Source organism: Gorilla gorilla, chromosome 15 (assembly GCF_029281585.2).
Source record: "Gorilla gorilla gorilla isolate KB3781 chromosome 15, NHGRI_mGorGor1-v2.1_pri, whole genome shotgun sequence".
Taxonomy (NCBI): Eukaryota; Metazoa; Chordata; class Mammalia; order Primates; family Hominidae; genus Gorilla; species Gorilla gorilla.
In genome coordinates, this window is record NC_073239.2 from 120,890,412 (window position 1) to 120,917,302 (window position 26,891).

The window sequence follows — 26,891 nt, forward strand, 5'->3', positions numbered from 1 at the left end:
AAAGCCATTCAGTCTGTGACGATTCAGAATGTTAACTAGTGTTTGGTCAGGAAACACTATGGCAACTTTCCAAATTGGCAAATTTCCAAAGAAGCATCAAGAGAGTATCTTTAGATTGCAATTAAAAAAAAAATCAAAACTCAGAAGGATTAGCTAGTAGCCCCAAAAGATCAAACAATATAGAAAATGCCCCCCAGAAAATATTTTTGAAAAGCATCTTCCACTTAAAATCGTATTCGTTGTGACATCAACAAAGGATGACAGCACACGGGAACAGCAACATCCTAGAAAAACAGGCCAGGTGCGGTGGCTCACGCCTATGATCCCAGCATTTTGGGAGGCCGAGGTGGGCGGATCATGAGGTCAGGAGATTGAGACCTTCCTAGCCAACATGGTGAAACCCTGTCTTTACTAAAATACAAAAAATTAGCCAGCCATGGTGGCGCACGCTTGTAGTCCCACCTACTCCGGAGGATGAGGCAGGAGAATTGCTTGAACCTGGGAGGCAGAGGTTGCAGTGAGCTATTGTGCCACTGCACTCCAGCCTGGTGACAGAGCAAGACTCCGTCTCAAAACAACAACAAAAAACAAAACAAAACAAGTGTGAGTTCTGGAGTTGCTTCAAGTGGTTTCAATTTATTTTGTAAAATTTTGAATTATGTCCTAGCCTCCACATACAGTGTGAAGTTACAATATTTTCCAATCAATGCTGAATGACATACCATGAGTCTCAATTACTTTATGATTACCTTTTTTCTTATTTTTTGAAAAACATGGCTGGGCATGGTGGTTCATGCTTGTAGTCTCAACACTTTGGGAGGCCAAGGGCTCCCAAACAGAGTGCTTGAGCCCAGGAGCTTGAGACTGGCCTGGGCAACACAGCGAAACCCCTGTCTGTACTAACAATATAAAAAATTAGCCGGTGTGGTGGTGGCGTGAGCCTGTAGTACCAGCTATGCAGGAGGTTGTGGTGGGAGCATCACCTGAGCCCCCGAAGTTCAGGCTGCAGTGAGCCCTGATTGCAGCATGGCACTCCAGCCTGGGCGACAGGAGTGAGACCCTGCCTCAAAAGAAAAAAGAAAAGCAAGTTATTTCTTCCTGGCAAAGTGTGTTGAGGCACTTTTTGGAACCTGTCATATTTGGCAAAGTCCTAATATGAGGTCTAGAGCTCATTAGGCCAGGATTTGGAGCCAGAACTCCTGGCTTAGTATGATTATGGGTTCAATTTTTGAGACACCAATAGCTCAACCTACCTGGCTGATTTCTGTCTACACTGTTTTCAAACCGCCCTCTTATTTGCCACTGCTTGGGCTTTACACTGCTGATTAGAGTCATGCTCTCGATACCGTCTCTGTATTTGTTCACATGGCTCTTTCCTGAGAGCCCACATGGGCCAGATAGATCCTGCCCTGGCCAGTGAGGGGGACATACCCCAGGCAGGTGGCCATGTCTCTCTTCTGACCCTCCCTTCCCTTGCACATGTAGCTGCCTTCCCGTGCATCCTTTGCTGGATTTCTTCCCGCTGCTCCTTCTTTTGGGGAGTTTGCTAGGGCTCTGTTCTCCACCCTCACTCTTCCAGAGCTCGGCCGGGACCACCTCAGCCTGTATCTTTTGTCCATGTGATCGCCTGGACCTCCTGTCCGCACCTGTTTGTGTCCAGCTGTGAGTCTGACACCGCCACCTGAGACACAGGTTTAGGAGGAAGATGAATTCAGTTATGATCCGGCTGCAAAGAACTTCTCCCAGATCCTCACCTCAGCCATCAGGGCCGCCTGCCCTCCGCTATAACCCTGGGTGGTCCTCCGTCTGGCGCATTCCCCCGTATCCTGCAGGGGTCTGCCTGGCGTTACTTTCTCCAAGACCTTCCTGACCTTCTTCTTGCCCCTCTCCCCCCATATTAGGTGCAAGGATGTCCTGGTACGTCTGACCCACGAACGCAAATCCCTTCTCCGGTTTGCCTTCCATCTCCTCACCCTGAGGTGCTCAAGAAACGTATGTAGGGTCCCGGTCCGCTCGAAGCGCACAAACCTCCGAGGCAGCAGCCTCTAAACAGGGAGGCCAGGGAGTGACCGGAGGGCATTTTCTTGTACACACAGGGGTTGCCACGGAACTCCCGTGAAACAGACTCCCGGGCCAGCCGCGGCGCTCAAGCTTCCCCTGAGGTCCTAGAAAGGCTCACCCTGGGCTCGCTCGGGGCGGCGGCTCCCGGCAGGCCTAGCGCGGCGGGGCGGGGCCGGCGGCACGAGGACCAGGCAGCGCGGGCGGCACGCGCCGGGCCGGAGCCCGCCCTCAACGGCGCGCGGCGCGTTCTGATTGGAAGGCCTCGAGCGGGGGCGGGGCTTCCAGGGCGCGTTTTCGCCGTCGCCTGTTCCCGCCGCGGGGACCCGGCAGTTGGGGGATGCCGACGCCCGGGCCTTGAGGATGCTGCGGAAGCTCACCATCGAGCAGATCAACGACTGGTTCACCATCGGCAAGACCGTGACCAATGTGGAGCTGCTGGGCGCGCCGCCCGCCTTCCAGGCCGGGGCGGCCAGGGAGGAGGTGCAGCGCCAGGACGTGGCCCCCGGCGCTGGTCCCGCGGCCCAGGCTCCGGCTCTGGCCCAAGCTCCGGCCCGGCCGGCCGCTGCGTTCGAAAGGTAGGACGCGGGCGGGGCGGAGGCGGCTCGAGGGCGGCCGGGCGAAGCCTGGCGACGAGGGCACGGGCCATCCAGATCCTTCTCGCGAGCCCGTGCCCTCTCGCGGGGCTCCAGGGACCCCTGACCGTCCAGGGCGAGTGGTCACTACACAACCCGACGCGCGGCCCAGAGCGGTGCCTGTAAGGAAGCTGAGCTAGAGGTTTTTTTTTTTTTTTTTCAGTTCTTAATGTTTAACAGACTAGTTTTTGAGGCACTCTTAGGTTTTCAGGATAACGGAGCGGAGGGCAGAGGTCCCATAGGCCCCTTCCCTCCCAGAGTTTCCCCTGTGAGCATCTGCGTGAGGTGTGGGTATTTGTGACAGTGGGCGAACCTGCATCGCTGCGTCTTCGTCACCCGGAGGCCATCGTTACAGGAGGGTTCACGCCTCGTACTGGACGTTCTGTGGGTTTGGACAAACGCCTAACGTCACGCATTACAGAGTTCACTGACCTACAGCTCTTCCCGGCCCCACCTGTTCCTGCCTCCCGTTCCCTACACCACGTGGAAACCACTGATTCTTTTACTGTCTCCATAATTTTGCTTTTCCATACTGTCATCTAGTTGGAATCACACAGTATGTGTAGCCTTTTTGATGGGTTTCTGTCACTTAGTATTATGCATTTGGGGGTTCCTCCATGCCTTTCCATGGTTTGATAGCTTCTTTCCTTTTAGCACTGATTAATATTCCACTGTCTGGATGTACCACAGTTTATCTCCATTCACCTACTGAAGGAGAGCTTGGTTGCTTCCAAGTTCCCCCCCACCCCCCACCCCCCGAGATGGAGTCTCACTTTGTTACCCAGGCTGGAGTGGAGTGGCGCCATCTCGCCTCACTGCAATCTCCCCCTCCTAGGTTCAAGCGATTCTCCTGCCTCAGCCTCCCGAGTAGCTGAGGCTACAGGCATATGCCACCACGCCTGGCTAATTTTTGTATTTTTAATAGAGACAGGGTTTCACCATGTTGGCCAGGCTAGTCTAGAACTCCTGACCTCAGGTGATCTGCCCACCTCAGCCTCCCAAAGTGCTGGGATTACAGACGTGAGCCACTGCGCCCGGCCTGCTTCCAAGTTTTGGCAAGGTTTTTGTGTGGACATAAGTTTTCAGCTCATTGGGTAAATACCAAGGAGTGCAAATGCTGAATCTTTATTAAGTTTCACAGACTCCCTCCTCATCTCACTATTCTTTAAGTAGCTACCATCAGTTACTCTGTTCACTTGATTTTGGTGGAAATAAAAAGCAAGAGTATATCCTCTGTTTTTAGAGGAAAGACCTAGATTTGGTGAGTAGAAACACCTGCTCCCTCTTCTCGCTCTTTAAAAAGGCCCTGGGAGAAGTACTTCCAGCTTGGAGTATCTCCGTCACTCTTGCTCAGTCCCCAAGTCCACCACCCTTTACAGTTGAGAAGGTAGTTTTGTTTTTCTTTTTGTTGTTTTTTTTTTTTTTTTTTGAGACATAGTTTCGCTCTTGTTGCCCAGGCTGGAGTGCAGTGGCGCAATCTTGGCTCACCGCAAACCTCCGCCTCCTGGGTTCAAGCGATTCTCCTGCCTCAGCCTCCCGAGTAGCTGGGATTAGTGGCGTGTGCCACCACGCCCAGCTTATTTTGTATTTTTAGTAGAGACAGCATTTCACCTTGTTGGCCAGGTCGGTCTGACCTTGTGGTCCACCCATGTCGGCCTCCCAAAGTGCTGGGATTCCAGGTGTGAGCCACCGTGCCTGGCTTTATTTTTCTTTTTTAAAGTTACTCTTGTTTGTTAGTCTTGTCTGATTTGATGGATAGGCCCAGACTCTGGGTCAAGCTTTCGTGGGTTGCTTCAAGCCTTTGTAGAGTTCTTTCAAGTACACCCTTGGGATCTTTGGCAGATTTGGTTCTTAGAGGCATAAGGGAGACCGAGAGACCCCTTGTGCAACTTTGGAGTTGCTGTTTGTATGTTTGCACACTTTATTTCCTTGAGCTACTCTGGTAAATGATCCTGTGGGCCGCCTCCCCTACTTAATGGTCCATCACTTACTCCTTAGTCTCAACAGTGTGAACAGCATTGCTATTAAATAACTCATTGTAATATTGGAAGTAAATTATTATTGACCTTGTCGGAAACTATACATTTAAGTGCCATTTTAAGCACTAAGGACAAATTTTTAAGATTTCTAGTCCTTCATGGACTGAGACTTTTATAAAATCAATAAAAATGAATTTTCAGAGCAATGAAATGAAAAAAGACAACATACTAATCCCATTTAAAAAATTATTAGATTCAGTCTGGGTGTGGTGGTTCACACCTGTAATCCCAGCACTTTGGGAGTCCAAGGTGGGCAGATCATTTGAGGTCAGGAGTTCCAAGACCAGCCTGGCCAACATGGTGAAACTCTGTTGCTACCAAAAAAATACAAAAATTTGCCGAGCATGGTGGTTTGTGCCTGCCGCCCCAGCTACTCAGGAGGCTGAGGTGGGAGAATTGCTTGAGTCCCTGAGGCAGAGGTTGCAGTAAGCTGAGATCGTGCCACTGCACTCCAGCCTGGGTGACAGAATGAGACCCTGTCTCAAAAAGAAAAAAAAAAAAAATTCAACATATGTAAAATTACTTTGTGAAATTGACGTAAACATTTTAACTTCTGTATTTAACCAGTGACAGGCAATGTTGGTCTATGAGTAGTGCTAGTTTTGATGAAATTCTTCTGGAAGTAGCTTCCTGGGCTCTAGGTGCATATGTATTCAATGCCAGAGTTTCCAGCACGTAGTAGGCACTCAGCTAAATATAGCTATATTATTGAATCTGCACAACAACACTTTGAGGTTGATGGCTTTATCATCAACTGATTATTTCATGATTTTGTAGATGAAGCAATAGGTTTTGGTGGTAAAGTGACTTGCCCAACTTCCTGTAGCAAATGGTGGTGATGGGAAGAATGACTCCCCCAAAGATGTTCACTGGAACCTGTGACTATGTAATGTTACATGGTGAAAGAGATTTCGCAGCTGTAATTAAGGTTACAGATCATAGGACAGGACGATTAGCTAGATTGTCTGAGTGGGCGCAGTCTGATCACATGAGCCCTTAAAAGCAGAGAACTTTCTCAGGCTGGAGTCAGATAAATTTGAAACGAGAGATTTGAAATGTCATTGCTCGGAGGGGCCACATGGAAAGCATGAGAATGGAAGATGGGCAGCTAGGAGCAAAGACTGGATCCCACTTGACAGCAGGTAAGGAAATGGGTACCTCAGTCCTACAATTGCAAGGGACTGAGTTTGCAAGGGACTGATCCTACAATTGCAAGGGCCTGGTTTTGGCCAACAACCTGAATGCACTGCCAGTAGGGAACGCAACTCTGCTAACACCTTGATTTAGCTTTAGGAAACCCTAAGCAGGGGATCCAGTTGAGTTCACCTGGACTTGTAATTAATTTGCCTTGTTTGAAACTGCTATGTTTGTGCGATTTGTTGAGGCAGCGCTGCATTAGGGTACAAATCTGGTGGCAGAGCTGGGTTCGGATGGGGGTGAGCCGACCTGTGAACCCCGCACGGTGCCTGGCACATAGTGGATACTTGGATACTTGTTGAATGTTATTTTTCCCAGTGAAGGAGAATGTTGAGTGAGGCATTGACATTAGTGAGAGAACATTTGACATGGGGGAGGGATGGCTTTTTTTCTTTTTGAGACGGAGTCTTGCTCTGTCGCCCAGGCTGGAGTGCAGTGGCGCCATCTCGGCTCACTGCAAGCTCTGCCTCCCGGGTTCACACCATTCTGCTGCCTCAGCCTCCTGAGTAGCTGGGACTACAGGCGCCTGCCACCACAGCCGGCTAATTTTTTGTATTTTTAGTAGAGACGGGGTTTCACTGTGTTAGCCAGGATGGTCTCGATCTCCTGGCCTCGTGATCTACCTGCCTTGGCCTCCCAAAGTGCTGGGATTACAGGCGTGAGGTACTGCGCCCGGCCGGGAGGGATGGCTTTTATAAGCATAGGGTATTGCACAGTTAAAATGTATTTGTTAGAGATAGTCACTCAATGATAAAATTAGTGTACACCAAGTCACTGCAGTCCGGTCTGAGAGAGTGTTGTTAAATCAGCTTAATGATTAAATCAGCTTAAATCAGCAGAAGAACATGGGCAGTTTTTTTTAAATCAGCTTAATGAGTAGTGACCACCAGCATTAAAAAATAAATAGAAAATGCCAGACTACATCACAGGTAGTTCAGACAAGAATTGCCGGAGATGGTGTGGGCGCCTGTGGGTCTCAGCATGAATCTTACTCATGCTGAAGGTGAGTAACACTTTACTCATGATGAAGGTGAGTAACACCTTACTCATGATGAAGGTGTTGCCTGAGTGCCTGTAGGGAACGATTTATAAATTTTGTTTCCAGTGATTTTTACGGATTTCCCCATGTCTCCTCTTCCACATAGTACTGTATTTTACTCTTTGATGGTGATTATTCTTTCTGTTATCCTTACATTCTCGTGTCTTCACCTTGGCATATGAAGAAGAAAACCTCAGTGGCTGTGATATACCATTTTGAGCATTCTCCAGTGTGTAGCACCAGCTTTCCTGTGGATTGCAGCCCATGGCTGGGAGCCTTGCGTCACTCCCAGCTTCCTTCTGCCTTGTGTTTCTTTGTGCTTTCTGCCGTGGACTTTCCTGTCTTCACAGCTCACGTTAACTCCTGGCTCATGAAGATCTTACTTAATTCTCGCTTTTGTGTCTTTGACTGTTCAACACCTTATTAAAATGTTCTTTGTCTTTGGGAAGCCTTCATCATAGGAAGCTTTCAGATTTCCACGATCTGGTGATTACTTTCTTCTAGTTCCCTAATTTATTTTATTTTATTTTATTTTATTTTACTATTATTATTTTAAAAAATATTATTTAAAAAAACAGTGACAGGGTTTTGCCATGTTGCCCAGGCTTGTCTCAAACTCCTGAGCTCAAGCAATCTGCCTGTCTCGGCCTCCCAAAGTGCTGGGATTACAGGTGTGAGCCACCGCATCTGGCCCAGGTCCCTAAGTCTTGGTTTTTGCACTCGTTGTCTCTTACTGAAGTTGAATGCCTGCTGTATTGGGCATTGTGTCAGGTGACACAGGAAATGAGCCATCTCGGCCCTTCTGACAGACAGGGGAAGTTAAGATCAGAGAAGTTGAAGTTTACTTTGTCCTAAGTCCACATACCTATTATATTGTAGAATGGGTGTGTTGGACTCCAAGGCATATTGCATTTTTCTTTTTGTCTTGTTGCCTTTTGGTATTCAGGCCTCACATGGATGTTAGTGTATGACTCTGAAACTCTCCAAGAATTCCTATTTTCTGTTCACCCACAAAATCCACTTTTTTTTTTCTTGCTCTGTCACCCAGGCTGGAGTGCAGTGCTGCTGTGCATAGCTCGCTGCAGCCTTGAAATCCTGTGCTCAAGCAATTTTCCTGCCTCAGTCTCCCAAGTAGCTGGGACTACAGGCACGTGCCAGCATGCCCGGCTAATTTATTTTTTGTAAAGATGGTGTCTCACGATGTTGCCTATGCTGGTGTCAAACTCCTGGGCTCAAGCAGTCCTCTCCTCTGGGCCTCCCTAAATGCTGGGATTATAGGAATGAGCCACTGCCCTGGCCAAAGTCCACATTTTTAAGATCTTTTGGTCGTTTAACAGATTTCATTTATTCAGTAATTTTCCCATTGATTAAAAAAGTGCTGGTGCGTGTTCTCTGTATGTACTATGTGCAGCTGGAGTAGAGTGTTTGAAAGGGAGAGAATAGGTGTGGTCACGGAGCTAACAGGAGATCAAGAGGTATGTCCTAGCCGAGCATGGTGGCTCATGCCTATAATCCCAGCACTTTGGGAGGCCGAGGCGGGTGGATCATGAAGTCAGGAGATGGAGACCATCCTGGCTAATACAGTGAAACCCCGTCTCTACTAAAAATACAAAAAATTAGCCGGGCGTGGTGGTGGGCGGGCGCCTGTAGTCCCAGCTACTCGGGAGGCTGAGGCAGGAGAATGGTGTGAACCCGGGAGGCGGAGCTTGCAGTGAGCTGAGATGGCGCCACTGCACCCCAGCGTGGGCGACAGAGGTGAGTGGATTGAAGTGGGGCAAGGACAGGAGCAGGGTGGTCAGGGAAGAATCTCTTGATGTCCTCTGTGATGGTTAACTTTGTGTGTCAACTTGGCTGGGTGACAGTGCCCAGATATTTGGTCAGACACTACTGTGGATGTTTTTTGAAGGTGTTTTTTAGATGAGACTAACATTGCAAATCTGTGGACTTTGGGTAAAGCAGATGATGCTCTTTGAGGTAGGAGGGCCTTGTCCAGTCAGTTGAAGACCGAATGCAGTGAAGACTGATCTTCCCTGACCAAGAAGAAACTGTGTCAGCCTACTGACTTTGGACTCGGACTGCAACCCTTCCCTGGGTCTCCAGCTAGCTGGCCTGTCCTGCAGATTTTGGACTTGTACCTCTACAGCTATGGGAGCTAATTCCTTAAAATAAATTTCTTTCTCCACATCTTGTTGATTCTGTTTCTTTAGAGAACTATGACTGACACATCATTCCAGCAAGAGATAGGATGGTGGCTTAGACCAGGCAGGTAGCTGAGAGTGGAGGATGTGGGGTGTGGTAAGCAATGGTGGCATTTGGGACATGTTCTTAAGCTAGAGGCAAGGACTCTGTAGCTGGAGCAAGTATAGGATGTGAGTGGGGGAGCAATCACAGGTGACACCAAGGTTTCTGGCCTAGCAAGTGACAGGTGTTGCCTTCAGGTAAGGAAGGCGAGACTGCACGAGGAATTAGTTTGTGGGGGGATGCAGGATTGATTTTGAACGTGTTCACTTTAAAATGCCTGTTAGACAGCAATACATGTAGGTGGTCTGGAGTTGAGGAAGGAAGTCTGGCAGAGCTAGACACTGGGAAGTTCGACTTCGAGACTGATGAGGTCCCTTAACTAGGGTGTATCCTAGTGAGTGGGTGTAGAGAGAAGGGCCCACCTGGGGTGCTTGAGTGTCTATAGGTGGATGAGTTGCAGTGAGAAAAGGAGACTGAGAACAGGTGGTCAGAGGGACACCAGGTGAGTGAGGCCCACTCTAATCAACAGCTTGCTTAGTGCCCTGCACACGCATATCTTAACACTTTCATGGGAATGATTTTGTATGTTATTTTTCCCACATAAGAACTTATTAAGGGTACAGATTATCAGGGAATCTCCACCTCTTGGTGCAGTACCTGACATAGTAGGAGCTCAGATATTTGTTTGAATGAATGACCTAGGAGGTCACAATAATATAATTTTTTTTTACAAGAGGGAAGGCAGGGCATTTGGTGAGTAGATAAGTGTGGCAGAGTGATGTTACATATTTACCATGTGAAAATGGAAGCAAGGTAATTACTGGGGATAATTATTATTTTCAGATGGGGTCTCCCTCTGTTGCCCCACATGGAATGCAGTGGCACAATAACGTTTCACTGCAGCCTTGACGTGGGCTCAAGTGATCCTCCCTTGATCCTCCCACCTCAGTCTCCTGAGTAGCTGGGACCACAGGTGCATGCTGCCGTGCCTGACAAATTAAAAAAATGTTTTTGGAGACACGGGATTTCACTGTGTTACCCAGGCTGGTCTCAAATTCCTGGGCTCAAGTGATCTTCCCACCTTGGCCTCCCAAAGTGCTAGGATTATGGGTATGAGCCACCATGCTCAACCTAGGAGACCCCAGTTATTGAATGCTTACAATATGTCATGTCCTTATTCTAGACATGGTGAGAGTTGCTTCCTCATGCAGTCCTGTCTTGATTGAATCATAAATCTCTGTCTTACTCCTCAGGCCATGGTGGATTTTCCTAAGGAGTGTATCAGAGTGTGTATATGGGTATACAATCAAACAATAAAAATCACAATATCCTGGCAAGTGTACTATAAAATATTTCCAGAATATGGGTGCTTCTCACAGTTTACATTGTCACCACTCTAGACCAAACCACTGCTGTCATCTCTTGCCTGGATTATTGCATAAACCTTCTATGTTTGGTCTCCTGACTTTTCAACCTTACTCCCCAATAATCTAGCACCTAGAAGAATGCCTGGCATGATGTAGATGCTTAGTTAATATTTGCTGAATGATGGCCTGGCATAGTGGCTCATGCCTGTAATCCCAGTGCTTTGGGAAGCTGAGGTGGGAGGATCACTTGAGGCTGGGAATTCGAGACTAGCCTGGGCAATATAGGGAGACCCTGTCTCTACAAAATATTAAAAAATTAGCCGGGTGTTGTGGTGCCTGCCTGTAGTCCCAGCTACTTGGCAGGCTGACTCAGAAGGATCACTTGAAGCCAGGAGTTCAAGGCTGCAGTGAGCTATGATTGCACCACTGCACGCCTGGGCAACAGAGCAAGAGCCTGTCTCTTTAAAAAAAATTGTTGAATGAACAAATTCTTGAGTAAACCTTCACACCTGAGGTTCTTTGAGCACATGTGTGATCTCCTGTGGCATCGACTGCTGTTAGGATAAAATTTCATCTGACTCTGCATCTAGGCTTGGCGAGCATTCCTCCATTGGGCATCTCCTTGTCTGCTGCTCGCTGTGCTCTGTTCACATTGGCATTTTTTCTGTGTCTTGAAGATAGCAAGCTAATTCCCACCTTGCAGCTTCCACACTGACTCTTCTGTATTCAGTGCTTCCCATCGCTCCCTTCCCATGACAGGCTCCTTTCTTCATTTGGGACCCTGTTCAGATACCTCCTTAGAGAAGTTTCCTGTGACCTCCGTAGCTAAAGCAGCCCTCCCCTCCCTTCTTTCCCAGTCTCTCTAGTCTTTTAAATAACTTTTTAACCTTCTCCAAGTACTGAACTCCTGCCTCCATCCAGTCTTGTTTGTGATAGCCAAAACCCAGCCCTGCCAGTTACCTTTGGATTGTGATTGTGTTTTTGGCCTCTCCCCCATCCCAAGGGGGGACCAGAATGATTCTGAGATTTCTGGCTTGTAGAATTGAGTAGATGGATGGTGCTGTCATTTACTGAGATAGAAAATACTAGTTGATGAAATGTTTGAAGAATTATGCTTTTAGAGGGTGTGTGTGTGTATTGGTACTAGCTGGTTCCTTTCTTGAATTCTGTTTGTTCCTTTAGAACACAAAAAATTCTCTATGACTTTGGTTTTGAACATGTCGATTTTCTTTTTTTTTTTAATTTTCTTTTTTGAATGGAGTATACTGAAGGATGAACATGTTGACTTTAAGTTGCCTGTGAGCATCCAAGAGGAGGTGTCACATAGGCAATTGGTTCTGTGCATTTGGAGCTCAGAGCTCAGTTGGGGAAGGGACACGGCAGCCTGGATGTGAATCTCCTTTCTGCCAGTTATTGCTATACTGAGCAAGCCATTGGACATATCTGAGGCAGTTTGCTCATCTGTCATATGGGAATAGTATCACCTACTTTATAAGGTTACGATGAAATGAGAATGCACTCATAGTGCTTAGTATGTGCCTGGTGTGTAAGAGAATTACTTTAATATTATTAAATGGATTGGGCTGGCTAGTAATGCTACCTCGAGAGCCTATTATATGTCGGGGATTGTGCAGAATGCTTTTATGTGGATTCATTTATTCTTTCTATTCCCTAGCTAAATATTGTAGCTCTTGAACGAATGCTGCTTTTTCTTGATAAAACACACCTGAAGCATTCCAGTCGTCCCCTTCCCACCTGTGCCCCATATATGTGTGTGTGTGTGTGTATATATATATATATTTTTTATTTTTATTTTTATTTTTTTTGAGATGGTGTCTCGCTCTGTTGCGCAGGCTGGAGTGCAATGGCGTGATTTTGGCTAACTGCAACCTCTGCCTCCCGGGTTCATGCCATTCTCCTGCCTCACCCTCCCAAGTAGCTGGGACTACAGGCGCCAGCTACCATGCCCAGCTAATTTTTATATTTTTAGTAGAGATGGGGTTTCTCTATGTTGGCCAGGATGGTCTCGATCTCTTGAACTCGTGATTCGCCCGCCTCGGCCTCCCAAAGTGCTGGGATTACAGGCGTGAGCCACCGTGCCCGGCCCCCCTTTATATTTTTGATCCTGATTCCTTTGCCAGCTTTAGGTATTATAAATAGCCTAGTGTATAAAAACATGGATCTGTCACTATTCAGGAAGTTATTTGTATTAAAATTTCTATTTGATTTATAGGTGTTCCAGAAATAACTACAGTTTTAAATTACGTATACCAATACCCTCACAGGATATGAGTATTAGGTTTGCCAACAACAAAGTGAGAGATGGAAACTCAAAACTTAATATATTTTTCCTTTCTTTTTTCAAGCTTGGGTGGAAAATTAATTAATTGCATGTGGGTGACTTAGAGTGGCTAGGATTTGTTTTCATCCTGAACTGTCCATAGCTGCTTCAGTCACCAGAAGCTTTTTGCCGGGAGTTATTTCTCCCTGTTTGAATACAGAGGATGACCCTTTCTTGGAAGTGGTATGATGTTGTCCAGTGGCTGCTTGAGGAGCCTTGGAGAGTGAAGGAAATGATTTGCATCTCTTCATGGCATATATTTCCTGGTGTGTATGGTGGGATGACCAATTCTAGTACCGGGCTTCATATACAAACTTCACGTTCTTCTTGTTTCTTTAAATGAAGATTTTGTTCTCACCATTAAGGCAATGATATTTCCTTAAAACTCATGTTTGCTACTTACCGTATTCACTGCACAATAAGCAGTTGTGTACTGTTCAGGGCATTTATCTCTCCCACACAGTTTCCACTCTAGGAAATCTTACAGTGACTGAAGAAGCCAAAGGTAGTATGTAGGAAAACTGAAAATCTCAGAGCAGGAATGAGAGGCGTCTTTATTTTAAATCTGCTTGGGACTGTGTTTGTCCTGTTAAACCCTGATCAGGTAGGTTGCATTACGTGATTGGGATTTAAGACCAAATTGAGGTCAGTTGAAAATGGTATACAAGTTGGCCAAGAATGCAGGGAGAATAAAGTTAGGAGGTTTTTTTTTTTTTTTTTTTTTTGTGGTGTATATTTAGTTCTAGTCTTTTTGAAAAAAAGTGTTTTGTTTTGTTTTGTTTTGTTTTTTGTTTTTTTTTTGAGACAAGGTCTTTCTCTGTTGCCCAGGTTGGAGTGCAGTGGTGCAATCATAGCTCACTGCAGCCTTTAACTCCTGGGCTCCAGTGAGTTTCCTGCCTCAACCTCCTGAGTAGCTGGGACTACAGGTATGTGCCACCACACCCAGCTAGTTCCAATTTTGATAACGTATATTTTTTTCTTTTTAGATGAAAGAAAACCAGTACATCTTCAAATATAAGGTTATAATTAGGTTCCTTGGACTTAACTTTAAGAATGAATTGTAGCACTTTATAAAAAAAATCTGACTAATGTATAATTTCCTACTTTTAATAAAGTTATGAAAAGCCAGATTTTATATATTAAATATTTTGCTATTTCACCAGAGTATAAGTTTAAATTATTCACCAACAGTGAATGTTTTTCTTTGAGAATAGCAGCTACTCATGTTGCTAAATCAGTCTATTTATCTTTACTGATAGAGCTGAGTTTTATTACACGTTCCCTTAATATTGAGCTTAAAAGTACTGTGATTAAAACCAAAGCTGAGTGTTGGGTTAAAGCGCTGCTTCATTTTTAAACTACATGTTATTTTTTCCCTCACCGCCCTTCTCCCCATCCCCTGCCGAGAATGATCATATAATGGGATGTTGACTTCTCATTTCTGTTATATTGTAAAGATAGGATTCGTATTAATCATTTATTTAATTCTATACGTAGCTTCATTGTAGAATAAAAGTCAAGATTAATATCTAAGTTTTGTACAGAATTTGTCAAACTTCATACTGAAGTTGCTTTAGTTCCTGTGAGGTGGGTTTGAGGTATAAGAAAATACTTCAAACATTTTTTCAAAATACTTAGGAAACATTTTAGTTAAAAGCATACTATTCAATGAAAACATAGCATGTTTAGAGTGGTTAAAAAAAGAACACTAGTTAAAACATAGGCTACATCCACAGGATACTGACCTTGTAACAAAGAAAAACTTGAAGTCACATCACTTTTTCTTATTCTTAATATTAAGAGTTCTAAGGTGGTCATAAAAACCCCTCTAGTTGTAAGTAACTTAACTAGATGGGTGATAATATGGTAGGTTCCATATTCTGTGTGAGAACACTGGGAACCTGTCCTTTGTGTTTTTGTCTACGTAACTGGAAATGGTGGGTATTTCATCTTTGTCTGCCCTCTTGGAGCTGTCACCTGGGATCACAGAAGGAGCAGAGCAGTCCATGCTCCCTGAGTCCTCCAGGTCCTCTTGCTCACTCCCTCTGTCAGAGCTGCTTAGGAAGTCTTTCAGAACTTGCTTGAAGATGTAGACTATTTCCCATGGCAGTACATCATTTTCTGCCAAAACTTCTCGAAATCTAGAGGGGAAATGGTAATGAATATTCAGTTTAGAACATTTTTTGTTATATATCTTTATCTCCAAAATACAGCTTGAATAATGTGCTTGTATACAAGTTACCCACCTTTTGAGTATTTTGCATGTTGTTTTAAAATTATGCTTCTAGTAAAGAAATTTTAAATGTAATTTAAAACAATTGCTCACCAGACATCTACACAGTTAAAGAATTTACATGATAGAATACAGTTTCTAGTCAAAATATGTGAGGAACTTGGACTTAGCAGTAGCAGGAATCATAAGAGAACATAGTATTTTTACCTGCTGAGAATAGTTCCAGTTTGGCAAGGTTGAACTTGTGAGCAAAGAACTTCAAGTTGTCTTTGTTCAGTCACTGGGATAGTTGTGTGGGGATTCTGGTGGTTTCTGAGCCAGTTGTAATCCACACCTGTTTTTTTCACTTTTTGTTCATTTTCGATTTCTTGTATTAATCTCTCTCGCTCCTTTAGGTGCCATTTTAATTCCCGAAGCAGAGTCTTTGTCACTATGTCTGAGCCAGGATAGTGTGTGGGTTTGTAGGAATCGTTTTTGGGCCATTTCATCCAGCCAAAAAGTGGCATTTTTAGCCTATGGAAATATTTTCACTTGTTTATTTGCTCAAAATGTTATGGTTCTTCTGAGCAAATATTTGTTTCTTTACAATAAATTTGCCCGAAAAGTGCACGTTTTTTTTCACATTTAGCTATGCAGGTCAAAACAAGATTAGAACATGGATTAGCGTCTTAATTTTTAACTAGGTCAGTGGCAGAAACCAAGCTTTGAAAATGCTTTTATGTAGCTTAGCAGAAATTAGATATACAAAGTCAGAGATAACATATAGACTGAATGATATCTGAAAATAACACTAACACTTGCTGTGAAAAGTTCTTAAGAGACTTAAAATATTAATGTCGGGGCAAGTGCTGCCTACAAATACTTTTGATTTATGTTTTGGACAGAAAAGGTTTAAAGCTTACCTGTTAAGTTGATGGGCTGATGTGATGTTGCCAAAGAGTTGACTGAAGTTGGTGACGAAGCTGTGTTTCACTGGGACGTATCTTGCTCTCCTAGATGTGTCCTCTGTTGAAGGAATGCGCCACCTTATTTACCCACCGAAACTGTATTTGAAATAAATAACTTTCTGTGTTAGGAATGAGGCTGTGATGTCTTCATTTGGAGAGAATGCTCATTAATTCACCTTGTAAGTAAGCTAGAAGAAATGACAAAAATAACTGACTATTTAATCTTCACAAGTTATATAATGGTCTGCCTTTTCAATGTAGCTCAGTCTATTTGAAAAAAATGCCAGCAGCTATGGATGCTGGTCCTAAATGCATTCCGACATGTCTTTGGTAGTGAAATGAAGAATGGTCGTCTAAAGCACCACAGACGCGCTCCGAGCTAGAGTGAAGACTGTCGCGTGATGTGATGCTTTGCTGTGCATAGCTGTAGGTCACAGTTTAGTGCTGTATTTTTATGCCTGTAGAGCTCTAAAAATAGCCATGTTGCTTTTATTCTTCAGCTTAACTTTCAGGCCATTTGGAAGCCGGGTCACTGTCCCCTTTAGTGAAAACAGGAAAAATAGATTAGACTTGACTATTTGCAAAACATACATTCTGAGAAAGCTCATTGTAATTGAGCGAAATAGGTAAAGAATGCTGATGTGAATTATAATTGTGAAATATTTAGCAAATGTTACATTTTGTATTCATTTTGGTTTTTCTTGCAAAATAGTTAAATTTGTATATTTAAGCACGTTGAAATGCTAGGGGACATAATAAACAGCTAGATAACTTTAAAATATACTTTATAATCTCTGAAAATATGGTAATAAGGCAGTAATTGGTTGTCAGGGAAAAATAGAGGCATAAGAACATGCAAAATTCTAAACAAAATCTTATAATTCATCATAGAAAAATCATTTTAGTGGTTTTTTTTGGAGCTGAGGATGAAAAACTTATATTTACTATTTAGGTGCATATTGGTTTGTAATGGTCATTGTGCTATTTCTTTTTTCTTTCTTTTTTTTGAGACAGAGTCACGTTGTGTCACCCAGGCTGTAGTGCAGTGGCACGATCACGGCTCACTGTAGCCTCGACTTCCTGGGCTCAAGTGATCCTCCCACCTCAGCCCCCTGAATAGCCAGGACCATAGGTGCATGCCACCACAGGTGCATGCTACGGCATGCCTGGCTAGTTTAAAACAATATATACACACACACGTATGTACATACATATATGTCTTATATATGTACATATATGTATGTATTTTATATATGTACATATATGTATATATGCATGTAATATATGTATATATACACATAGGTATATATACTCATATGTATATGTATTATATATGTATATATAAATATACACACATGTATAATACACACATATATACACACACACATACATTTCTTTTTTTTTTTTTTTTTTTGTAGAAATAAGGTCTCCCTGTGTTGCCCAGGCTGGTCTGTAAACTGGGCTCAAGTAATCCACCTGCATCAGCCTTCCAAAGTGCTGGCATTACAGGTGTGAGCCACTGCGCTGGCCTGTGCTAATTTCCTATGCAAGTGTTTGTCTTTTGCTAAAGAGTAGATAGTATAAAAGGTCTTTTACTCCCCAGTTCTCTGTGAAACGACTGCATAGTGGTTTTCCCTTTTGTAGTATTTGTTTCTTCTGTTGCTTTTCCTTTCAAGTGAGCCATGAAGAGTAGACGTTGTTTACATCAGACTTGCATGTCATGCATGACCCAGAGTGACATGTGTGGCCACCCTACAGCTCCTGTTGCTTAGATGTTAGAAACAGCCAGATGTCAGGACTCATTGTTGTCAACTGGAAGGTTTTCACATGACATTGCATATACTGTTAGGAGAAGGAAAGGAATAAAGTTTATCATGACAGAAGTGTCCTACCAAATTTTATACTAAAATTACAGCGAATCTTGCCGCATACTCCTTTGAATAACCTCCTTGTTACTGCATAATTTTTTTTCCTCTGAAATGGTAACAAAAATATCAGAACATATTGGATATGGAACTTAAGCCAAATTTCTGTTCAAGGCCCTCTGCAGTCTCACATTATCCCTCCTTCAAGGCCCTCTACAGTCTTACGTTATCCCTTCTTACCTGGCTTGCTTTCTTGCTCGACCCTAGAGCACACCTTTTGTTCCAGCCAGGCCACGTTGCCTCCTGACGCTTGCCATGCTTACTTCTGATCCTTCAGCTTTGGTTCAACTGTTTTTTTCTCTTCTGAGAAGCTGCTTCTTTGTGTTTTTCATGTATCCACATAGTAATTCTCTTTTTCATGGACCAGCTCAAATACCAACTCATTTTTTCCTTCAACCTGAGGGTCAATGTGAACATCTTCCTTGGCCCTACTTTTCCTTTGACCTCTGATTTTATTTATCTTCACTGTTAAACTTATAGAAAGACTGGTTTGGTCTGTGTTCCTGTTCTCTCTCCACCCCGCCCCCCACCCTTTTTTTTTTTGAGATGGAGTCTTGCTCTGTCGCCCAGGCTGGAGTGCAGTGGCGTGATCTTGGCTCACTGCAACCTCTGCCTCCTGAGTTCAAGTGATTCTTGTGCCTCAGCCTCCCTCGTAGCTGGGATTACAGGCGTGCACCACCACACTCAGCTCATTTTTGTATTTTTAGTAGAGATGGGGTTTTGCCATGTTGGCCAGCTGGTCTTGAACTCCTGACCTCAAGTGATCTGCTCGCCTTGGCCTCCCAAAGTGCTGGGATTACAGGCGTGAGCCACCGTGCCCGGCTTCTTTTCCCTTTTTCCTAATGCTTTCCAGTTAGATCCTGCTGTGTCCTCTACTGTAATTGCTGGCTTTCAGTCACTTAACAGATGTCTATTGACTGTATGCCAGGGCCTGGATAGTTAGGGGCTGGGGTGTAGCAGGGAACAAGACAGACCTAGTTCCTACTCCCAAGGAGCCAGCCTCCAAATGTGAAGACAAATATAAGTACACAAATCATCCAGTAAGGTAATTATAGATGGTCATAATCTATTAATATACTTGGAACACTTCTCCCACTTAGAACTGGAGGTCAGAGAAGACCTTTTTGGGTAGGGGGTGTCCTTTTAACAGAGATTTAGAGATCAATGAACTAGCCACTGGAAGAGCTTCTTGAAGGCAATCTTCCTTCTCCACTTACTTGTTTGACACCTGTCTTGCCATTGAAACCATTACCAAAGACCTGTTCAGAACTTTTCTTACCACCTTAACTCACATTGAGTATACCTTCCTTTGAACTTAATTGTGTAAACCAATTTTTCTAGTACTTAGTGTATGCTACTTGCCTTACAAATTTTATTTTGTCCTGTCTCCTGAGATTATCAGATAGAAGTAGAGACCCAAATAATTCTCTGATTACAGTATTTCTTCTACTGCTGTGTAGATAGAGAACATAAATATTTGTAAGCAAAGGTAAGGAAGTATCTTGGATTGTATTTATCTTACATTATAATGAGTTGAATAAATGAATTGTTTCTGATGAATTGCAGACTTCCTAGGATATTTTGTGTGGATGACATAAAACTTAAGCTGTTAGGTCCTTTGCTTTTTGGTCATTGTCATAGTTTTCTAGTTTACACCTTGTTAGCTAAGTATTAAATTTTATAAGACTTAAAATGAAATAGGACCATATCATGCATAATATATGTGTGTCTATGTAAAATTTTAAGATCTGTAAGGAAGTACATAAAAAGAAAAGTTTAGAAAGACAAAATTTTGGAACCTTGAAAAGCAAGCTAAGGAGCCAGGCATAACTTTTTATATATTACAATCAGGGCTGCTTTATATAGTATTCAACAGCACTTGATTGCAATCAAAGAAGGATTTTTCATTGTGGGAAGACTCATATCTTTTTGTTTTTTTTTTCTTTTTTTGAGACAAGGTATTGCTCTGTCACCTAGGCTAGAGTACAGTGGCATGGTCATAGCTCACTGCAGCCTCAGCCTCCTGGGCTCAAGAGATTCTCCCACCTCAGCCTCTCAAGTAGCTGGGACTATAGGCACGTGCCACCATGCCTGACTAATTTTTAAATGTTTGGTAGAGACTGGGTCTCACTCACCATGTTGCCCAGGCTGGTCCTGAACTCCTGGGTACAAGCAATCCTCCCACCTCAGCCTCCCAGTGTGCTGGGATTATAGGCATGAGCCACTGTGCCCAACCTGTTTTTAATTCATTTTGCTACTGAATTAAAAGTTCTGGGTTATTGATTCATTTTTCTTAAGGTAAAAAGTACATTTCTGTGGAGTTGTTCATATTAAAAACTCTCAACAAACTAGGAATAGAAGGAAACTACTAGCATAATAAAAGCCATATATGAAAAGCCCACAACTAACATCATACTCAATGAAAGATTGAAAGCTTTTCCTCTAAGATCAGGAACAAGGTGAGGTTGCCACCTTTCACCACTTTTACTTAACTTAGTACTAGAATTTCTAGCCAGAGCAATCAAGGAAGATTAAGAAATAAAATGCATCCAAATTACAAAGGAAGAAGTAACATTATCTCTGTTTGCAGATGATATAATTTTATATGTAGAAAACCCTAAAGATTCCACAAAAACCTGTCAGAACTAATAATTGAATTCAGCAAAGTAGCAGTCTACAAAGTTAACACACAAAATTCAGTCTCATTTCTATACCCTAACAATGAACAATCTGAAAAGGGAATTACAAAACTATTCTATTGGTAATAGCATCAAAAAGAATAAAATACTCAGGGATTAACCAAAGAAGTGAAAGTCTGGACAATGAGAAGTGCAAAACATTGCTGAAAGAAATTAAAAACATAAGTAAATGGAAATACATCCTCTATTCATGGATTGGAAGACAATATTGTTAAAATGTCAGTACTACACAACGTGATCTACAGATTCAATGCAATCTCTGCCAAAATCCTAATGACTTTTTTTTCATAAATAGAAAAATCCATCCTGAAATTCATATGGAATGTCAAGGAACCCTGAATAGTCAAAACAATCTTGAAAAAGAAGTACAAAGCTGGAAGACTCACATTTCCTGATTTTTAAATTACTACAAAGCTACAATCATCAAAACAGTATGGTATTGGCATACAGATGCATAGACCAATGGAGTAGAGAGCCCAGAAATAAACCCTCACATACATGGTCAATGATTTTCAGTAAGGGTGCCAACACCAATTAAGGGGAAAAGGACAGGTTTTTTTTTGTTTTTTGTTTTGTTTTTTTTTGTTTTTGTTTTTTTAGATGGAGTCTTGCTCTGTTGCCCAGGCTGAAGTGCAGTGGAGATTTCCACTCACTGCAAGCTCTGTCCCCCAGGTTCATGCCATTCTCCTGCCTTAGCCTCCCAAGTAGCTGGGACTACAGGTGCCCGCCACCACGCCCGGCTAATTTTTTTGTATTTTTAGTAGAGATGGGGTTTCACCGTGTTTGCCAGATGGTCTCGATCTCCTGACCTCGTGATCCACCCGCCTTGGCCTCCCAAAGTGCTGGGATTACAGGCATGAGCCACCGTGCCTGGCCAGGACAGTCTTTTCAACAAATGATGCTGAGAATAGTGGAAATCCACAGGCAAAAAAATGAAATTGAATTATTAGTTTACACCATATACAAAAATTAAGTTGAAATGGATTAAAGCTCAAAAGTAAGACCTAAAACTGCAAAACCCTTAGGGGAAAACTGAGGGCACAAACTTCACATCGTATGTGGCAATAATTTCTTGGATATGACACCAAAGGCACAGGCAACAAAAGAAGAAAGACAAATTGGACTTGAAAGATTTGTATATCAAAAAACTGAACAGTAAAAAGGCAGTTCACAAGATGGAGAAATATTTGCAAATCATGTATCTGAAAAGGGATTAATACATAGAATGTATAGAGATTTCCCAAAATGCAACAAGAAAAAAACAGATTTTTATTTTTTTAAGAGGGAGGGTCTCACTCTGTTGCCTAGGCTGGAGTGCAGTGGTGCAGTCATAGCTCACGCAGTCTCGACCTCCTAGGCTTAAGGGATCCTTCTGCCTCAGCCTTCCAAGTAGTTGGGACTATAGGCGTGGAGCAGTGTGCCTGCTATTTTTTTTTTTAATTTTTTGTAGAGACAGGGTCTTACTATGTTGCTCAGGCTGGTCTTGAACTCCTGGTTTCAAGTGATCCTCCCACCTTCACCTCCCAAAGTGCTGGGAGTATAGGCATGAGTCATTGCACCCGGCAAAAAAGTTGATTCAAAATTGGCAAAACAGGAGTTGGTGAGGATGTGGAGAAATTGGAACCCTTGTGTACTGTTGGTGAGAATGTAAAATGGTGGGGCTGCTGTGGAAAACAGTATGGTGGATCTTCAAAAAATTAAAGATAGAATTACTATATGATCCAGCAATTTCACTTTTGGGTATATACCCAGAAAAGTTTAAAGGAAGACCTTGAAGAGATGTTTGTACACCTGTATTCATAACATCATTATTCACAATAGCTAAAACGTGGAAGCAACCTGAGTGTCCATATCCATACAAAGGAGTATTACTCAGCCTTGAAAAGGAAGAAAATTCTGAGATACGCTCTGACATAGATGAACCTTGAGGACATTATGCTAAATAAGCCAGTCACAAAAGGACAGATACTTTAGCCAGGCACTATGGAGTGTGCCTGTAGTTCCTTCTACTTAGGAGGCTGAGATGGGAGGATTGCATGAGCCCAGAAGTTTAAGGCTGCAGTGAGCTATAATTGCACCACTGCACTCCAGCTTGGGCAACAGAGCAAGACCCTGTGACAGAGTGAGACTCCATCTCAAAAAAAAAAAAAAATCCTTGAAAGGACAAATACTCTGTGATTCCACTTATATGAGATTCCCTAAAGGAGTCAATATCGTAGGGCCAGAAAGTAGAATGGTATTTGTTGGCGGCTAGGAATAGAGGGAAATGGGGAGTTATTGTTTAATGGGTACAGGGATTGTTTTACAAGATGAAGATTTCTGGAGATGGATGGTGGTGAAGGTTGCATAACATGAATGTATTTAATACCGCTGAACTGTACACTTAAAAATAGTTAAGATGGAGGATACCTTTGTTGAAAGAATTGTGAATAGCATGATTCATTTCTAGCAGAGGCTAAGTTTAGGACAGCAGCTTCCATTGAGAAGTCTTTCTGTGTCATGAATAACATTTTAATGACCTCTTGTCTCACATAAGCAAACAACAGGGATGTATCTGCTATGAAAATCCATGAAGCAGGGGTCTAGATGAGATTATATGATGATGTCTTGCAATGTGTAATTCATTTTGCTAGTAGAAGAATTCTTTGTAGAAGTTGGCAGATTGAAGTGTTTTTCAGGGGAGTAAATCCTCCAAACAAAAACAATCCAAAATATAGTCAGTTCAGGTCCTGATTTTAGTTCTACTTTGACCTCTGATTATAAACAATTTCATGTATGTTCTTACTGCTTCTGGTTATGCCACCCAGGGAGTAGTGCAATATGCATAACACAATGGTCAACCTCATATATGTGATTGCAACAATAACTTTGAAGGTTATGACTCATGAGGACACAGAAGCTCTAAACGCTGGCTTTGCCAATTTATTTTATTTTATTTTTGAAACAGGGTCTCACTCCGTCGCCCATGCTGGAGTGCCATGGCAGGATCTCGGCTCACTGCAACCTCCGCCTCCCAGGTTCAAGTGATTCTCCTGCCTCAGCCTCCCGAGTAGCTGGGATTACAGGCGCCTGCCCCGCCACTGCACCTGGCTAATTTTTGTATTTTTAGTAGAGACGGGGTTTCAACATTTTGATCTCGAACTCCCGACCTCAGGTGATCCGCCCGCCTCGTCCTCCCAAAGTGCTGGGATTACAGGCATGAGCCACCATGCCCGGCCGGCTTTGCCAATTTAAACAAATCAGACCCTGCCCTGCCCTGCCCTGCCCTCTTCTGTTTCCTTCCTTCCTTTTTTTTTTTTTTCTTTTGATGGGCCCTGCCCTCTTTCCTTCCTTCCTTTTTTTTTTTTTTTGATGGAGTTTCGCTCTTGTTGCCCAGGCTGGAGTGCTGTGGCGCAATCTCAGCTCACCGCAACCTCCGCCTCCCAGGTTCAAGCGATTCTCCTGCCTCAGCCTCCGTAGTAGCTGGGATTATAGGCATGTGCCACCATGCCTGGCTAATTTTGTTATTTTTAGTAGAGACAGGGTTTCTCCATGTTGGTTAGGCTGGGCTTGAACTCCCGACCTCAGGTGATCCACCTGCCTCAGCCTCCCAAAGTGCTGGGATTACAGGCATGAGCCACCGCATACGGCCGGTTTCTATTTCATAATCAAATAAATGTCCCTTCTTCCACCACAATGATTAAACTATGTATTTGGTTCCAGGAGGTATTTTCTTTGTCAGTTATTGTGCTGAGCAATTTAATCTTGAATTTAGAAACTAATCTTCTTCTGAAGAACACAGGAAGATGACGCCAGGTCTAGGACTTGGAAGTCTGCATTATGGAAGGATATGGAAACGTGACATTCGATCATGGGAGGTTAGAGAGAATGTTAGAGGTTCAGTCTAGTAAATAATGGACCAGATACACTATGTGAATAAAATATTGTGTACCTCATCTATTTGCTCATCAAACGCTTAGCAAAAACTGCATGTGTGAAATGTGTCAGAGTCAAAATGGAGTCATTAATGTTAAAACCCTGACAAACAGAGCCAGGGAAGGCCATGAAGAGAGGAGTCTCACACTTGTATGTTTTATAACAAAAAAGACTCTACAAAACCCACAACCTTGCACAAAGGCCATCACAACCTTTCTCAAAGAATATTTCTCCAAGGACATCTGCCCAGCCACTGCTTGACCAGCTTCAGACTAGCATCACCCTGTTTTTGATCTTTGTAGCCAAGGATAATTATTTCAAAACAATTATGTACTACTCATTTTTTCCTTTAAAAACCTTTATCTTTCTTTACTTCCCTGAATACACAAATCATTTACTGTGGTATGTGTAATTCCCATTGCAATGCTTTATTCCCAAATAAAGATCTTTCCTTGTTAAGAAAACAAAAAAAAATCCATTAATTTTTCAGAGAGTGCCCTAAACACAATTTTATATGCCTCACTGGTTGTTAGGTTATTCCTGCACTTGACTTTATCATTGTTTACTACTAGTAAAAAGCAGCATTGCCAAATAATCCCTGATTTTCCACTAAAATGATGTTAAGCTTTTTGAAAAGTTCAGGTTAAACTTACTGTTGTTAGATTAATGTATTTGTTGCTTCCCTTTATGTGGAATGTGTCATTAGCTTTTTTATTTTAACCCCCTTTAATTCTTACTCAATTCCATGACTTAAGGTTTGAGAGCTAAACACTGGGACTTCTGGATAACACACTGACGGTTTGCATAATTATAATCGGCATTGTACATAGAAAGGATATGGCTACCTTTTGTTAAATCTGCACTTTCTAAATATCAAAAAAGGGAAATGAAGTATAAATTTTTGTATAATCTGTTTGAAACATTTTATTTGCTTAATATTAGGGCTTTGCCCCTTTCCTGTAAGTCTCTTGGAATCCTGTGTAGAAGCTGTTCTCATTAAACACCAGTTAAGTCCATTCTCTGGTACTAGCTACAAATTCAGTTTTATATTCTACTTCACAATTTAAATAAACTGAAATATTTCTTTTTTTTTTCTTTTCTTTTTTTTTGAGACGGAGTCTTGCTGTGTCGCCCAGGCTGGAGTGCAGTGGCGTGATCTCGGCTCACTGCAAGCTCCGCCTCCTGGGTTCACGCCAATCTTCCTGCCTCAGCTTCCCGAGTATCTGGGACTACAGGCGCCTGGCTAATTTTTTGTATTTTTAGTAGAGACGGGGTTTCACCGTGTTAGCCAGGATGGTCTTGATCTCTTGACCTCGTGATCCGCCCACCTTGGCCTCCCAAAGTGCTGGGATTACAGGCGTGAGCCACTGTGCTCGGCCTTATGTTATATATATTTGCCACAATAAAAAGATTGAAAAAAATGCAGTTAATATTTAAGGAGAAACTGATATTGAATTTTTTTTCAGTATTTTAATTAAAATACTACTGTATTTACCTTTTAAAGTTAAAAGTCACATTTCTATGCGTTTTATTCTTATCTTAGTGATTTATAGGAATTCTCTTTTTTTTTTTTTTTTTTTTTAAGACAGAGTCTCACTCTGTTGCCCAGGCTGGAGTGCAGTGGTGCGATTTTGGTGTACTGCAACCTCTGCCTCTAGGTTTCAGGCAATTCTCCTGCTTCAGCCTCCCGAGTAGCTGGAATTACAGGTGCTCGCCACCACGTTGGGCTAATTTTTGTATTTTTAGTAGAGATGAGGTTTCACCATGTTGGCCAGGCTGGTCTCAAACTCCTGACCTCAGGTGATCCACCCGCCTCGACCTCCCAAAGTGCTAGGATTACAGGCATGAGCCACCGTGCCCAGCCAGGAATTAAAGTTTTGCTGCAAATGTTTTCTTTCAGATGATCACCTGCTCCCCTTCACCTGGTCAGAGCCATGCTGTTAAACTAAAAGTCAGATATTGTTATTTCTCTCTCTGCTCAAAACCCATCTTACTCAGAACAAAAGCCAAAATCTTTATAATTACTCCCAGCTCCTCCTTGCTACTTCCAGCTCTTCTCCATACCCTTCTGCTCCCTACCCTCCATTTCTCATCATCCTCTTCCCGCCCCCTCCTGTGGGAGCCACCCAGGCATCTTGACTCTCTCAGCTGCACCTGGTACACTGTTATTGTTGAGTGAATTAATGAGTAATGTCAGGCAAACAGTAACCAGAGGAATGCTGATATTTTGGAACAGGTAAAAGTTGGCTTTGATG

At 43.0% G+C, this 26,891-nt stretch overlaps 2 protein-coding genes and 1 long non-coding RNA gene across 4 annotated transcripts in view; 1 reads left to right on the forward strand and 2 right to left on the reverse strand.

Moving 5' to 3' along the window:
- Positions 1-616: 616 nt before the first annotated feature.
- LOC129526686 (uncharacterized) lies at positions 617-2,549 on the reverse strand. Its single transcript, XR_008671413.2, has 2 exons — positions 2,439-2,549; positions 617-1,681 (listed from the first exon to the last, which is right to left on the reverse strand). It is a non-coding gene; the product is annotated as an uncharacterized lncRNA (long non-coding RNA).
- The window catches only part of TDRD9 (tudor domain containing 9), a 127,284-nt gene continuing 102,709 nt past the window's right edge, over positions 2,317-26,891 (forward strand). The window contains exon 1 of one of the 2 annotated variants that reach the window (XM_004055767.3): positions 2,317-2,636. In XM_004055767.3, the coding sequence (XP_004055815.2) occupies positions 2,422-2,636 (215 nt within the window). In that variant the 5' untranslated portion in view covers positions 2,317-2,421. The remainder of the gene's footprint in view (positions 2,637-26,891) is intronic. The other variant, XM_055361683.2, reaches the window with a different exon arrangement.
- On the reverse strand, positions 14,381-16,490 carry RD3L (RD3 like). The gene is made up of 3 exons (XM_004055768.4): positions 16,053-16,490; positions 15,358-15,663; positions 14,381-15,058 (listed from the first exon to the last, which is right to left on the reverse strand). Exons 2-3 carry the CDS (start codon positions 15,654-15,656, stop codon positions 14,761-14,763), a joined length of 597 nt encoding a protein of 198 aa, XP_004055816.1. The 5' UTR covers positions 15,657-15,663; positions 16,053-16,490; the 3' UTR covers positions 14,381-14,760.

Excerpts from the sequence above, each read along its gene's own strand:
- RD3L (XM_004055768.4), bottom strand. The coding sequence starts at position 15,656 with ATGCCACTTTTTGGCTGGATGAAATGGCCCAAAAACGATTCCTACAAA. Across the intron at positions 15,059-15,357 it reads ACTGGAACTATTCTCAGCAG|ATTTCGAGAAGTTTTGGCAG; the intron begins GTAAAAATACTA and ends TTTCCCCTCTAG.